This window comes from Nymphaea colorata, chromosome 5 (genome assembly GCF_008831285.2).
Source record: "Nymphaea colorata isolate Beijing-Zhang1983 chromosome 5, ASM883128v2, whole genome shotgun sequence".
NCBI lineage: Eukaryota > Viridiplantae > Streptophyta > Magnoliopsida > Nymphaeales > Nymphaeaceae > Nymphaea > Nymphaea colorata.
In genome coordinates, this window is record NC_045142.1 from 5,405,540 (window position 1) to 5,421,930 (window position 16,391).

General features: G+C 40.8%; 1 protein-coding gene across 1 annotated transcript; it reads left to right on the top strand.

Moving 5' to 3' along the window:
* Window positions 1-456: 456 nt before the first annotated feature.
* LOC116254090 (ABC transporter G family member 6-like) lies at window positions 457-2,894 on the top strand. Its single transcript, XM_031629168.1, has one exon. It carries the CDS (start codon window positions 478-480, stop codon window positions 2,692-2,694), a length of 2,217 nt encoding a protein of 738 aa, XP_031485028.1. The 5' UTR covers window positions 457-477; the 3' UTR covers window positions 2,695-2,894.
* The last annotated feature ends 13,497 nt before the right edge of the window (window positions 2,895-16,391 follow it).

Genomic DNA, 16,391 nt, shown 5'->3' on the forward strand with positions numbered 1-16,391 from the left:
TTTAGGCGTTACCTCGTAACTCATTTAAGCATTAACTCGTATAACTCATTTAACTCGTGTAATTTGTGAAACCGGTTTTGATAATATTATTTAAAATACTAGTTTGCGAGTCGAGTTCATGAAACTGGAACTCGACTCGTTTTTAGAGTCGAGTGTCTTTGTGAGGTTGAACTCTACTCGTTTATTATCAAGTTTATCATCAAATTGAGTATGAGTGGAGCCGGAGTTGGTTCGGACATATATAGCAATCTCCACAAAAAAAAAAAAAGTGCATATCAATTACTTCATTGAGGGCGTAAATTCCTTGGAGAGAGATCACCCGTTCATCTTACCTATTCTTTGAATATCATCATCATCAGGATAACACTCTTCAATATTCGAACCAAAGATCTCGCGTCGCGAATGCTATAAATGGAGACCCCTCTCGTCTCCTCCACCTCTCTCTCTGCTCGCTCTCTCTTTGTCTCTCTCAAACAGATGAAGCCTACGTCTCCCCTTGCCCACAAGGAAACTTCTGCGGCGGGACCGTGGGCTTCCAACAACGTTGGAGAAGGTGAACTCGAGGCTGCCGCCATTGGTGGTACCGGCGGCAAACGGCCTCGCTGCCCAACGTTCGGAGAGCTCTTCCAGCACGATGAGGAAGCTCGCTCTCCTACACCGACGTTGCCAGCAGAAGCCGTTCCCTTCGTTTTATCCTTCAAAGACTTGACTTACAGTGTTCAGGTGCGTCCAGGGATGCTCGCCGGAGGATGCAAGAGAACGCTGCCACCCACGACTCCTGATTCGGTCGAGAAGGCGTCGACCAAGTTCGCCGACACCAAGACGTTGTTGAACGGGGTCACCGGCGAGGCGCGAGACGGGGAGATCCTTGCGGTGCTGGGCGCCAGCGGGTCGGGAAAGTCGACCCTCATCGACGCGCTCGCCAACCGATTCGCTAAGGGAAGCCTCCGGGGCACCGTGAAACTCAACGGTGAGGCCGTCGGCCAGCGTCTGATGCGCTCAATCTCCGCCTACGTGAGGCAGGACGACCTCCTTTTCCCGATGCTCACCGTTGAGGAAACGCTCTCCTTCGCCGCAGAGTTCAGGCTGCCTCGGACACTGCCCAAGGAGAAGAAACAGAGTCGTGTGCAGGCCCTCATTGAGCAGCTCGACCTGCGCCGGGCTGCCAAGACCATCATCGGCGACGAGGGGCACAGGGGCGTTTCCGGTGGGGAGAGGCGGCGTGTCTCGATCGGAATCGACATCATTCATGACCCAATCCTTCTGTTTCTGGACGAACCTACCTCCGGTCTCGACTCCACCAGTGCCTTCATGGTTGTCAAGGTCCTAAAGAGGATTGCCCGCACCGGAAGCATCGTCGTCATGTCCGTGCACCAGCCGAGCTGTCGAATCGTCGGCCTCCTCGACCGAATGGTCTTCCTATCACGTGGCAATGCCGTCTACAGCGGCCCTCCGGTTCAACTTCCGGCATTTTTGGCGGCGTTTGGCCATCCGGTGCCGGAGAGCGAGAACCAAATTGAGTTTGCTCTCGACCTCGTTCGCGAGCAGGAGGGGAGCCAAGGTGGGATCAAAGTTCTAGTTGACTTCCACAACTCCTGGACAGCGACCCGGTCTGCTGCGTCTCCTCAGCCAATCAAGAATGGCAGCTTGACGCTCAAGGACGCGATCAGCTCCAGCATCTCTCGAGGGAAGCTCGTCTCAGGGAATGCCACCCAGGGCAACCAGTACTACTCCTCGGATTCCATGCCCGAATTTGCGAACCCATTGTGGAAGGAGACCGCCATCCTCACCAAGCGCTCGGTGCTGAACGCTCGGCGGCTACCGGAGCTCTTCTTCATGCGCCTCGCCGTAGTGACGGTCACCGGATTTATCCTCGCCACCGTCTTTTGGCACCTCGACTCCTCGCCCAAGGGAGTCCAGGAGCGGCTCGGGTTCTTTGCCTTCGCCATGTGCACAACCTTCTACACTTGCGCCGACGGGCTGCCGGTGTTCCTTCAAGAGCGCTACATCTTCATGAGGGAGACTGCCTATAACGCCTACCGCCGCTCCTCCTACGTCCTCTCGAACGCCATCGCCGCCGCCCCTCCGCTTGTCCTCCTCTCCCTCGCCTTTTCCCTCATTACCTTCTTCGCCGTCGGCCTTGCAGGTGGTGGGGAGAGCTTCCTCTACTTCTTCTCTATAACGTTCGCCTCCTTCTGGGCAGGAAGCGGATTCGTCACCTTCATCTCCGGCCTATTCTCCCAGGTCATGCTGGGCTACATCGTGGTGGTCGCCCTGCTCGCCTATTTCCTCCTCTTCAGCGGATTCTTCATCAACAGGGGCAGGATGCCTTCCTACTGGCTTTGGTTCCATTACCTCTCGCTAGTGAAGTATCCCTACGAGGGAGTGCTGCAGAATGAATTTGATTACACGATGAGATGCTTCTCTACGGGTGCGCAGGTGTTCGACAACACACCGCTGAAGGGGCTGAGCACCGCCACGAAGGCGGAGCTGCTCAAGGCACTCAGTGTGTCGCTGGGGATGAACGTCACCATGACCACATGCGTGACGTCGGGCATGGACATACTCAAGGACCAAAGCATTACGCAGCTGAACAAGTGGAATTGCTTCTGGGTGACGCTGGCGTGGGGATTCTTCTTTAGATTTCTTTTTTACGTTGCCTTGTTGACTGGTAGCAAGAACAAGAGAAGGTGAAGAAAAATCGATTGCAGATCAGCTAATTGGCCGTCTCTGCCACCGTCGTTCGGTGGTAGCTCCAATTTTTTTTCGAATTTTTCAGTAATGAATGGTTTTCTTTAGTGAAATTTAAGCTGCTGTCAATGGGCAGGTGCAGAAAATGGGGAGGATATGATATATAAGCAGGCGTTCTGGATTGTTGTGACTGTGATATAATAATAGCTGTGAGAATACGTAATTGCACTTGAACTTCCATCGCCTTCTTTCTTTTTTTCCTACTTACTAACTAGAAATTTTAAACTGAGGAGGCATCTGCGAGTTGAGTTAGTTCTCCTACTTTTCCCCTAATACAAAATTTATTTTAATCTCATTATCCAAACAAAAAAAGCTAGCTTTTGAAAACCGATTAAAAAACTGTTTATTTTCTTTTGCAAAACTAATTTTCACAAAACCAATGATTTTTAATGTGTCATCCCACCGCTACCTAAATTTCTTCAGTTTGAAAATGAGAAAGTTCTAAACAGGAATGAACTTAAGTATAGAAAAGGTTCTCTGCTTCCCGATTGATCAGATAAAAGTTTTGCAGATCTAAAAAAGTCCCCTTGTCCATAGGTGAGGCAGAAATTTGAATGAGAGAGAGAGCTGAATGAAAACTTACATGGCTTGTGAGAGCTCTTAAAATTTATGGCTAACTAACCTGCTCTACTCAATCAAGTCAAAGCTAAGACAGCGTTTAGCTGGTTATTTCGGCCAATAGGTTTAAACACAAGCCGAGTCAAGCCCAAGCTCGGTACTCAACTCTGAGATTGCTTGACTCAAGCTTGACTTGAACTCTACTCATAGTCTGGATCAAAACTCAAACTCAATTCAATAGACCGAGTCAAAGCTTGTGCTTGGCTCATTTAGCAATACCCACTAAATGACAAGATTTTCAATTAAGCTCGCTTAACCTAATGTACTGAATATAAAGCAAAATCGTAATTATGTACATTAAATCGAGTAGAATCTAGCTTACTCAGGTCGATTTGAGACAACACAAACTCAATTTGTTTATGAGCTTGGGCTTAAATTTAAGCTCGAGCTTGACTCGAGAGCCAAAAGTTGAACTAGCTGGGTCCGACCAGCTTCCCCAAACCGTTAGAGGCAGTGAGTTGTTCATTCTAGGTGGCGAAGTTGCTTAGCACACTTTTATAGTCCTTAATTACCAGAGATATGCCTTAAATACTGAATATTCTATCATCATACCATAGAAATTAGGTGATGGACATGTAGTCCCTTTTTCCTTTCTATTTTGGGCTGGTGGTGTTTGTTTTGACCTTCAACAGATTAAGCCGAGAGGAACACACCAGACTGTCACATTATTCACCTACTCCAAATTGTAGATATTAAGTAGAGAATCCCCTGGCAATTTAAACCATTCTTTTGCTAGCACGATAAGACATATTAATTAATATTTAATGACAGAAACAGTACGGTGCAGGGCCACTTGATAGTTAATCAACAAAAGTATCATTAATGACCCTTAGAAATCAATGTTTACGAGTCCTTGCGGTTGGCTACCAAGTTTGTGATTTATGAATTTCACATGTAAAAGTTTTATAAACCACCATAGTGCAAGCAATGTCATACTATTTTTTTTCTTTTTAATAGTGGCATCGAATGGGACACAATTCGACCCGTTTGAATACACGGGAACCAAATATTGGATCTTAAGACTGCTGGGTATTTAGTACCAGGTACTTTTTTTGCAGAATTTTTGCTCCACATTCCATTTAACTCATTTGTTTGATTTTATGGAACTTTTGTTCCGGGCATTGAGAAGTTAACATCAAAAAAAATTTCTTAGGTGGAACTTTAATGCCAGCACTAAAATTTCATAATGGCTTAAAAATTTCGACAATACAAATTGTGTTTCTCTGACACTGACACTTTCCATCGAATTTGAACTAAAGTCCCAGCCCTATATTAAAGTTCCATGCATTCAAACACAGAGTATTCATGTTCTTAAACTTTCTTTGTCTCAAAACTATGCTGCCACTATTTGACATTTTTCTATTCATTGAACAGCTGTTAAGGGTGGACCCCTTCTCACTGCATATGTACAAACAGAAAACATATGCACAATGACTGCATACAACACTGAAGAACATAACTATGGGAAAGACCTGGACCATCAACTTTGAAGCCATAGAAGAGAACATTTACGCCGTGTCCATCAGTTGAATTCCTGCACATAATCTGAAGGAGATCTCATCAACCTGAGTTTTACAATAATCAGATGTCAATTATTTGCCACAATTATGAGGCTGTGAAATAAGACATGATCCCAGTTAATAAATTAACATGCTTCACACAAGACAGCACCTGTTAGCAAAATGGACGCCGAATAATTTACTTTGTATCTGAAATACAAAAACCACACAAAAATGGGAAAGAAATTTGTTCTTCATCTTAAGCAGGGAATTTCTTGCAAGCAGGGAATTTCTTCCTCGAGCATGCAATATTGAAATGGTCTTTGCTGTAATAGCATGAGTCGACTGAGCAGTAAATGAACTTTACATGACTACTATATTAGCAATGAAACATGTCCCCCACACTTGTGCAGTTAACTGCAAAGACAAAGTCTCTTTATTCCACTTGTCCAAGCAGAATTTGGCTTTTCATGACCTTGACTACATAAACCATTGGGTTGATCCTTTAGATTTTACTTGCATACCAGATAATACCTTTCTGTGTACAGGAACCTTCAGCCTTGTCTAGCCTGAAAACGCCATTGCAGCTTTATTGGTTTCTTTAAGATGCCAAATCCTAACAACATCCTCATTATATATGATTTGCCTTGCCCAATATGCATGGTGAGGAAGATGTTCATGTAAGTTATAATAGCTTGCTCAATCTTCTTTACGTAAACCAAAAGTTTGGCACCTCACTAATCCCATATTCACATGCTTTATTAGGCAACTGCAACTTGCGTATGAATGAAGCTGTTGAAATTACAGCGTGTCAAGCGAATCATATGCTTCCAGATGAGTATCGAAATTTAATTTGTTTTGTAAGGTTTATTTCTGACATTGAAGATCAGTTCTCAACTCTGCCGTAATTCTGTTAGGAAGATGCATCTAAAAAGGTGGAGTTATATCTTGAAGTTTGGCGAGATACTTTCATGTACAAGTATGCATGTTCTTCTTCCATAGTTATTGAACAACAGAACAGAGAGCATGTTTCTTCTCGGGCATTTTTCTGTTTATAGAGCCTCTTAGCCTTGCCATTTCTGTTTCATCTTTCCAACTCTATTTCGTTTCTGTTCTGTCCACAGAGTACACTGCTCTTAGTGTCTGTTCTTACATAAGCTTCACCTTCCACTAAGCAGGATACTTGCCCACATTGTCAACTTGGAAAGGTATGTCAAGGATTTTTCTAACAAAGCCCTTCGAGCTCCTCAAAGTAGGATGTTCCACCCCACTGACTGAGGCGTCTTACAGAGAAAAGTCGCACAAAATATTCCAGCAATTTGCTTCTGATGAAAAGCTATTTGAAGGCATCCTGCAGAAAAGTATGTCAGCTGATAATATGCTTCCGATGGCTCTATCTTAAGGGAAACATTGTTGGCTTCTATAGAGTTCAATAGTCCATGCGGTATAAAGCAGGAAGAACAAAGATATCGATCAATGAGATCATTCTAAATGTAAGCTGAAATTTAAAAATAATCAGCACATCGCATTTGTGATTGATTGGAGTTTTTTTGTAAGAGATGGGATTCTAGTTAACTCAATAGACATTCCCATCTAACAACATTAAAAAAGCCAATGTAATAGGTCAACAGATGTTACTCTTGAGTTGAGGGGAGTAATCTTAAGTTCATCTAGGTCTCAAAGTAGCTGCCCACTCTGTGGGGCAAGGGAAAGGGGGAAAAAGCTTCGGCCTATTTGGGGTTCAAGGCTTGTTAATCAAACAAAAAAAGATATATACTTTTTACCTTTAACCTTACCATGCGCAGTAATACGTAAGATGATGAGTACTTCTCATCAACAAAAGCTTTTCAAAAACTAATTATGCAAATGCAATCTTAATGTTCAGAGACCTAGAAAATGGTAAAATTGTTTTTGGCTGTATAAGTAAAATTTTATGATTAAGCCAAAAGAAGTAGGCCAGAAATTTTTGCCAATAAGAATCGAACTAATGATATGCCATTTACACGTATTTCAAAGATGTGACAGGCAACAAACTTAATTGGAAGGTCGCTATCTTGAACTTGAAATATTTCACACTGAGAGTTCTCCTCGTTTCTCTGCTTGACATTCTTAAAATATAAGGTAAACGACAAAGAAATTTTGCCTTCTTTTCCAGGGTAAGAGTCATCGCAAATGTGCTTAATTTCCATGTTTCAAGCCGAAATTCATGTCGTCATTTATTTTGCTTTAAGCCCCACAATAACGGAAAATGGGATCATGGTTTGATTCAAACGCGATGCGATGTTAATCCGGCTTCTTTCATTAAAAAATTTGAAATATAACATACATTAATTTAGGTGGGTTCTGATGCAATAAATTAACTAAATAAATGAACTCCGAGTAACAAATTGACCTTATATGACTTAAAAAAAATACGAAAAAATGATGTGAACATTGTATTTTTATATATGCCGAGAGATATAAGTTCATCAATAAAATAATCTTATAAAATGTAATGTGCAGATCAACTTTTTAAGATGCTTTTCAGTATGTTATAGAAGTTGACATTCTCGGTTCCTACATGCAGTAATATTCATCATAAGAAAAACTTCAGTTGTTTGTACCTTTAAGCCTTGCATGAACTTGACGAGACAATCGACTCACTCAATAATATGCTCAAATATTCAATCTAGCACGTTATAAGAGAGTCTCATATTGGTTGCCAAGTTGCTTAATTAACACGTTTTTTAGTCTTCAATTTGCTTAAAACGATTGAGTTTATAAATTAATCAATAGTCACAATAAGGGTATTGTGACAAATGTTCCATGTGGTTGGCAACCAAATTTGTGATATATGAATTGAAGAGTAAGCGCATACTATTTTTAGGATATTAAAAGGAAGGGGTTTTCCCAACCACTAACATGTAATGGTTGCCCTAAATAATACGAAAATATTTATGTTTTTAATTTTTTTTTAAAATACCGTACCCTGGGTCTGAACAAGTAAGACATCTAAAATGTCGATTTCCTTTTCAGAAATAATTAAAACATCTTAAAATTCCTTTTGCGCATCTAAGTCGGGCATACTAAGGCGGTGCATGACAAGGAAGTTCTATGCTCGGATACCAAACATGTTAGAAAACCCGAAACTGCCATTCTGTTTTTCGAAAGTCAGGAAACCTCAAACATTCTAACCCCAATAGAATTCTTGCCTCAATAGCGACAAAAGTAGGACTTAAAAAAGATGAAGATTAAACCATATCGAGGGTAAAGCCAAAGACTGAATTAAAGTTTTTAAATTTTGATTAGGGTTAAAATATTGTTTTTCAAAACTTTTATATAAAACAAGTGAATTTTTTAAAAATTTAGATGTAACTTTTTAAAAATATTTTTTTTGAAGGCTGGACCAAGGCCCTACCTTGGGCACCGCTTCCTTTGGTAGGTCCGACTGTTGTGCATTCTTAAAGCCCACGATACAAAGTCATAGCCTTGGGTTTGAGACTAATTTTTCCTCTTCATCATGTTTTACTAGTCTCTCCTCAGCACCTGGTCTCCACTTCATCATGTTTTACATGCTTTCTCCTTATCACCTGGTCACCACCATTGCCAATCGGTGGTAGCTAGGGAGTAGGGAAAACATTCAGGTGTGGACATAAGAAATGGCGATAAGCCTGCGGTGCAGCTTACAATTTCAACGAAGGTGGGGACAAGTATCTTGGTAGATCCCTGTCTTTGAAATGGAGAGGAAGGTGTTCTGACTTCCCCAAAATGGAGGATCAATGTCAAAAGAAATTTCACCTCCTTGTTCCTGTTCTGAGTGTTAACGCTTCTCTAGATGGTGGTGTGCATGATGATGGTAAAAACCAGCATGACGTTGAAAGGAACCATGCTCACGGGAAACGGTTCGCCAATGCCATGCCACCTTAGCATGCGCATGCTAGAATCATGATAGCTTAACGTGGAAGAGTGGAGAAAATGGCGGACCAAATCAGAAGGAAGTAAGACCTGTAACGAAAATGGAAATGTGAAAAAGGTAGCTGGTAAAACCATAAAGACCTCTATGTTCCTTGAGTGTAGGAGAGAAAATACAACACATACTTTTCTTTTCGTGTAAGTAGGCCTCTTCTCTTTCAGCCCTTTATTTTTTTGCCTTCTTGCTTTATGGTATCAGAGCCACCGCTTGAGGCTTCTGTCATGGACTGTCAACTCTCTGCATCAACCCAACCAACTAAGTTCGTTCATTCTTCAACCATCAATGTCGCCAATTTTGTGTCCATAAAATTGACACGTTCTAATTGCCTTTTATGGAGAACTCAAGTCCTTTGGCTAGTCGAGAGCCAATATCTGCAATATTTCATTGATGGCAGCAACAACGTACCTCCACAATTTATCACTGCTAGCTCTGGGCAGCATGACAACCCATAATATGTTGCATGGAGGAAATCAAAACGTCTTCTTCGAGGCTGGATAACCTGTGAAGTGTTGGGATTTGTTGACGGGTTGGAAGCATCATATCAGGAATGGTCTACTCTAGAACAGACTTTTGCTCTAGACTCCCCAAGAACGGGAGTGTTTTCTTTTGCAAAAGCTTCAGTCCTTCAAAGAAAGGATCTCAAACCCTTGCCCAATACATAAGAAATTTCAAAAATGCGTGATGAACTAGCAGCCATTGGAAAGTTTGTTAGCTCTTTTCTTAATGGTCTTGGACCAAGTTGCAAGGCATTTATTACCACCATGATGAAGCCACCCATTCCATCTTGCAAGGAAGTCGTGGCTCCTTCAAAGCCACAAAACATTCAAATCTCTTCAAGGGAACCAAGGCAACGAGATGGTTCGGTAGCGAACCTAACCCTCATGCTGCCTTTTATGGACAACGGCAATGCAAACAACAGAACAAATATAATAACACAAGGGGTGGTTATTCTACCCAGTTTTGTTCTAGTGAACGCAGTTTTGAGACTTATGGTCAGCAGTCTACACGGCATAATCAACAGACAAATCAGTAGAATCCCAATACTTTCATAGGAAAAGAAAAGGTCATTTGCTAGATTTGCTCAAAGCCTAATCACGCAGCCATAAAGTGATATCACAGGTTTAACCGAGCATTCCAAGCTAACAATACTTTTCAAACTCTGGCTGATATGAAAATATCTGACAACCAGGACAATGCTTGATTTCTCGACATGGGTGCAACTTCCTATATCACCAATAATCCAGGTATTCTCTCACTCTCTATTCCTTACAAAGGATCTGAATGCATAATGGTAGGTGATAGAAATAAGTTGAATAATCTCATATTGGAGAGACTAGTCTTGATGTTGGTAATGGTATGCTTCACCTTCATGATGTCTTGGTCGTTCCTAACATAAAAAAAATTTATTATCTGGTGGGCAACTCACTTCTGATCAGAATCTTGTATTTGAGTTTTATGATGACAAGTTCATTATAAGGGACAGAAGCACGAACCAAGTGATCACCATGGGAAAGAAGAGCGGTGATCTGCATGAGCTTCCATGCAAAGAAGCTAATAGCTCTTTCTTTGTGTCACGACCCAATTTTTGATACCAATTTTTTTCCTAATTTTTGATACCAATTTTTTTTTTTCATTTTTATAATAACGGAAGCAACATTGAGTCATGACCAAAACATAAAGAAATCAGACATTGTTTTATTTCAATAATAAAATATTTGGACCCAAACAACTAAAATAAACACAAGTCCCCAAAACCGACGTAGTGTCTAGAATGCTAATGCCTGTCCATCACAAGAGTGGGGTCGTCACTCCAAGAGCCAAAATCAAGTCAAGGACTACATAGAGATAGAAAGAAGGGTCAGAATTCCTCTGAATATGGAAAAATTCAACCATGAATGGAACATGACCTAACAAAATAATATTTGATTTTTGTAAAACAAATGTCTTCAAATCTTAATAAGTATTACAGTTACAACTTATTAACAGACACAAAACCAGGTGTGCACAACCTTCAAAATTTCGTAGGCTTCAAACCGTGGTTCTCTGACAATGTCATGGTCATCGTGCAGAGCAACAAAAATCCCCGTAGGCACTCATGGGCAGAACAAAACATCTCTTCACCAGGCGATCCAATGGATCGAGGGTACCTGCAGTGAAACCTCCTGAGATATCCCAGATCGCCGCTGCAGCAGCATGGTCTCTCTAGGAACGCGGGGTGAGAGACAAGGAGACGTCTCGCTCCTAAACAGAAACAGAACAGAATCCTGGGCCCTTCTAGTACAAACAGAAGAGTGAGCGACAACAGTGAGTTCAGGCGCACCATTACCTCCCGGGACGAAACCAACCACTGGGCAAAAACAGAAAGCTCTCACTCGCATAAACCATTGCACACAGTCCACGTTTCGCCTTCGAATTTCAAATGTGATGGTTTCTCATCACTAAACATCGTCTCGTACTTCTCACAGAAACTGCCCTCATGCTTGGTTTCCCAAACACAATAAATCAGCCATTTTAAATATTAATTTAATGGCAACAAAGCAAAATCGAGCAGTAATGCAATAGTACAAAACACAGCACGTTCAAAATTAACACAATAATCAATATTTAGAAACAAGAGAGTTCAACACCATTTTTCTGAAATTTAAATAACACAAAAGGTACCATAGAGCAATAGTGCATAACATTACGTTTTCCAAAAAATTATGAAATTTTACAAGAATAATCTCCAGAATCAGACGAATCCAACGAGATCTTACTCGACACATTCCGACACCGGAACTGACATCGCTGATCACCGGAATCTAGTTCAGTTTCTAGTTTCAGAGAGAAGTATTCTAGCGACAGGCAGTCACTCAAAAATCCGTATCTCCTCAACCGCTTACCCAAAAATTATGAAATTTTATAAGAGTAATATTCAGAAATAGACTAATCCAACGAGCCCTTACTTGTTATTTTCTGACTCCGAAGCTGACAGCGCCTGTCGCAGGAATCCGACGTAGTTTTTGAACTTTCTGTCGCAGAAACACTCCAGCGAGAGGCAATCACTCAAAAATTCATATCTTTTTATCGCCTGCTCTAAAAATTATGAAATTTTACAGGCAAAATCTTCAGAAGCAGATGAATCCAACGAGTCCTTATTCGTTATTTTCCGACACCGGAGCTGACAACGCCGGTCACCGGAATCCTCCATAGTTTCCAGATTTCACAATTACTGAAAATGCAGGAACTGAACACCGACTCCTTCCATCTTTGATTCCTTCTTCATTGCAAATCCAAATCGCATCAAACTTGGTAGGAGCGATCCTACAGTTTTTATTCTCTATTCCGCCACATGGTGCATGCTCCCTACGATAATTATTTCTGTTTCTGGTTAATTCAGAGATACATGGAAATCATTCTATCCTTTAATAGAATCTGCAGGTTTACCAAATGATCTTATTTTCCAACCATGCTAATTTTGTGAAGATGGTCGCCGTTGCCTCTCGTGTTAACAGCAGACACATGGGTATCTTAGAAATCTATTACCCAGATCAGATTGAGTTTGGTTATGTATTATCATATAAACATACCAAAACACAAGAACTGCATGTTTTTATCATTTTCAAGTATCCCCCTGCGTTCTAATATTGCTAACTACAATAAGAGTGAAAATCACATAATACGAAGCAGTCCCACATTCGGCAGGCCTGGCTTGGACATTGTTGTATTCTGTATAGGTCCAGAGTAAGGTGAAATTAAGACTGTCTCTCATTTTCTTTAAAAAAATTACCATCTAAAACCTCTAATTGCATAGTGTTTCATTCCTCAAACAGAACGTGTACAACTGTCATGTGCATACACCATCAATTTCCCCATACTTGAACTTTCATGGAAATCGGAACACATGTTAGGACAATTCCAGAACAAGGGTGTCACCGCATGCTTCATATAATCATATCATGCACGCAGTACCATAACATATATATGTATATTCTTTCACAAATAGCTCGTATGTGTATGTTGATCAAATTGGGTGGAATCGACTGCAAGAGACACCTCTGAGGTGAAACAGGGAACCGTGGTTGAGAAATAAAAAATTGCAGCAACCAGTGATGTTTAAGAATAAGTGTGTTGTGCATCATTTCTAGCATACAACACCTCATTCCTCTACTTATATCTAGGCATATAAATACATAAATCTACATGTATATGTATCTATACCACATCAAAAATACACAGCTTCATTACCCATACCTTTTTCAATTCCGAAATGACTTCCAGCACCAACCCCTTTTTGCTTCTCGTCCCTTTCCAGCAGCCAACCACTTCAATCTTCAACTAAAAAGAGGGCAAAGATGAGGACGTCTCTCTCTCTCTCTCTCTCTTCCTTTCTCTCTTTCTGTTGTCGTTGGAGTCTCAGGTTGAGGGCTGCAGCAATAAGAGATGTCAATCTCTCACAAGGAAATCAATCACCCGTTAGTTTTTCTTTTCCCTTCTTTTCTTTCCAAAAACTGCTTCCTCTATGATTTAATTTGTCAGTTTTCATTTTAGGTAACCCTCATTTAAATCTGCCGTTTATAATTCTTCCCCCTATTAATGTTTTCCATAAATAAGGAAAAGGGAAAGAGATCATGGGCGTTACACTTTCATTAAGCATCAATCTATCACCTAGAGGTTTGGCACCACCGGCTCAGCCATCCACATTCGAACATAGTTTCTTTCTTACAAAAGCATGGTCATATTACAATATTGAACTCTAAAATTAGTCTTGATGTTTGTCTTGGGTATGCAATGGCTAAGTCTTGTCAATGTCGTTTTTTGTTTCACCAAACTCATGTGATGAACCTTTTATGAAAGTCCATTGCTACCTTTGGGGCCCTTCCTGCAAGTATTTTCTATTATGCTTTATTTGTTGATGATCATTCTCGCTTTATTTGGCTGTACCCACTTAAGCAAAAGACTGATTACCTTGACTACTTTTCTGATTTTCACAAGATGGTTGCAAATTGGTTCAATTGCACAACTAAGATTTTTCAATCTGATGGTGGAGGGGAATTCATTAGTAACAAATTTCAATCTTTTCTTAACCGTTATGAAATCCCACATCATGTCCTGCCCTAGAACCCCCGAACAAAACCGGACAGGTAGAAAGAAAACGATCCAGTATTTTTGAGCTTTGTCGGTTTATAATATTTGAAACAAGTGTGCCCTTAAAATACTGGGTTATGGCCTGCCTTTGAGACAGCAGTTTGGCTTCTAAATAGACTGCCATCTGCAACCTTGTCCATGGAAACCCCAAGAAATTATTTCACGAAGACCCTGATTATTTATGGTTTAGAACTTTGTGGGTTTAGTGTTATCCACATTTACGGCATTATGCCAAAAAAAAAAAATTCGATTACACGTCCCTGCCATATGTCTTCTTAGGTTACAGTGAATCACACAAAAGCTATAGATGCCTCTATGTGTCATCGGAACACATTTATATTTGTGGTTTTTGATGAGTATTGTTTTCCTTTTAAAACTTCAAAAAATATTGTTGTTGCTTCAACACTAAATTGTGGCTCTTTTTCTGGTTGGTTGAATCCAAAGTATCATGAAGAAGTCATGCCCCTCATTAATAGCTTTGTTGACCCACGCATGCTTACTTCACGACAACGCTCTTGATGACCATGCCACCACAGAGAATCACGTGGAACAAGAACAACAATCACTTGAAAAATATGGAACACCATTAAAATGAGAAAGCTGAAATGAAAAAATTCTATCCAAAGAAATGGACAAAGTGGTGCCAACTTGCATCCGATGGTGACACGATCAATTGCGGGGATTGTCAAACCCAATCCTCGTTATTTTTTGGCAAAGCTTGAATTACATCATGAGCCACAATCTTACAAGCAAGCTCTGAATCATTCAGGATGGTACACTGTCACGAGGAAAAAAATTTTGATGCTTTACATCAAACACAAACGTGAACTTTGGTACCAAAGGCAGTGAACATGAACACGGTTGAGGTTGTACTTAGTGTCGCTTTTAACCGGAAATGGATCATTCTACAGCTTCATATAAATAATGTCTTCTTACATGGCAAGCTTGAGGAGAGAGTGTACATGGAGCAACCACCGGAATTTGTGATTCCAACAAGCCACATCATGTTTGTAGATTACAACGTGCTTTATATGGCCTTTGGCAAGCTTTTGGGGGGGCCTGGTTCGATCGATTCACTTCCTACCTTTTAGGTATGAGATTCTTTATAGTGTGGCTGACTCATCTCTTTTCATATGTCAACTCCAGTGGCGTAGCCACATGTGGGCCGTGGTGGACAGTTGCCCACTCCAGTTCTTTAAAATTTGTTTTCTTTTACATTGAAAAATTTAATATTTATTTTTGTTACCCCTTCAGATATAAATGTTTCTAAACATGTGCTCCTCCAGTGAATTTTTTTGGCTTAGCCACTGGGCAAAATCCAACAAGGATCAATATTTCCTCTCATATATATGTTGATGATATTGTCATTACTAGGAGGCAGCAACCAGCCATTGCTTTTCAAAGTCATTCATCAACTTAGCTCAAAATTTCAAATGAAGGACTTGGGTAAACTTTTCACCATTTTCTTGGAATCTAGGTTTCAGACATTAATGGTGGCATACTTCTTGATCAAACTACGTATGCATGACAAATCTTGGACAAGGAGAGAATGGCAGATTGCCGACATCTTACGACACCTATGGCTAGACAATTGAAGCCACCAATTTCATCATCTCCCTTCCTGGACATTAAGTTTTTCCAAAGCATTGTTGGCAGCCTTCAGTATTCAAGGTTTACAAGACCTGATTTGTCCATAAGTGTTAATTACGTTTGCCAGCACATGCACGAGAATATCATTTCTAAATGGTTAAGAGAATATTGCGATACATCAAGGGCCCCTTGCACTATGGACTTCAGATACTTCAATATGGTCCATTAAATTTATGTCTTCTCAGACGCCGATTGGGCTGGTTGCTCAATGACTCGACGGTCTACCACTAGGTTTTACATTTATCTTGGAGTTCAAGACGACAACTTACTGTTGCTTGATCAAGTCTAGAAGTAGAGTATAGAGCTCTCGCATCTACAGCCACTGAAGTTGTTTGGATAACTTACATCCAACAAGACCTTGGTATTTATATGACTCAAGCTCTCGTCATGTCAGCTCTACACATGACCATTAATCCTATATTTTATGGTTGAACAAAACGGTGGAGATTGATTATCACTTTCTAGATTGATTGTCACTTCATTTGAGAGAAGGTTGCCCGCTGTGGGATAGAAAATACAATTCAGACTTTTTGTAGAAGCAAAGGAAACCGAACCACATTAATTCCCTTCTTCTTTCTCTGCCCTTTACTTTTTGTCTTCTTTTGCTTTACAGTACAGAGGACAACCCGATATGTCTTTTCCATGTTTCATCGCCAAAACTGACTTGATTTTTAGTTGATCTAGCGCAGTAAGTCCTGGCTGAATTTCTCCTTAAGCCGCAAGAAATTAAGAGGGAGAAACTTAACATCGATCTTATTCAAACACCAACTTCCTTTATCTAAAAGATCATGTCA

Bases quoted from the DNA above. Each gene is read 5' to 3' on its own strand.
- LOC116254090 (XM_031629168.1), top strand. From the start codon at position 478: ATGAAGCCTACGTCTCCCCTTGCCCACAAGGAAACTTCTGCGGCGGGA.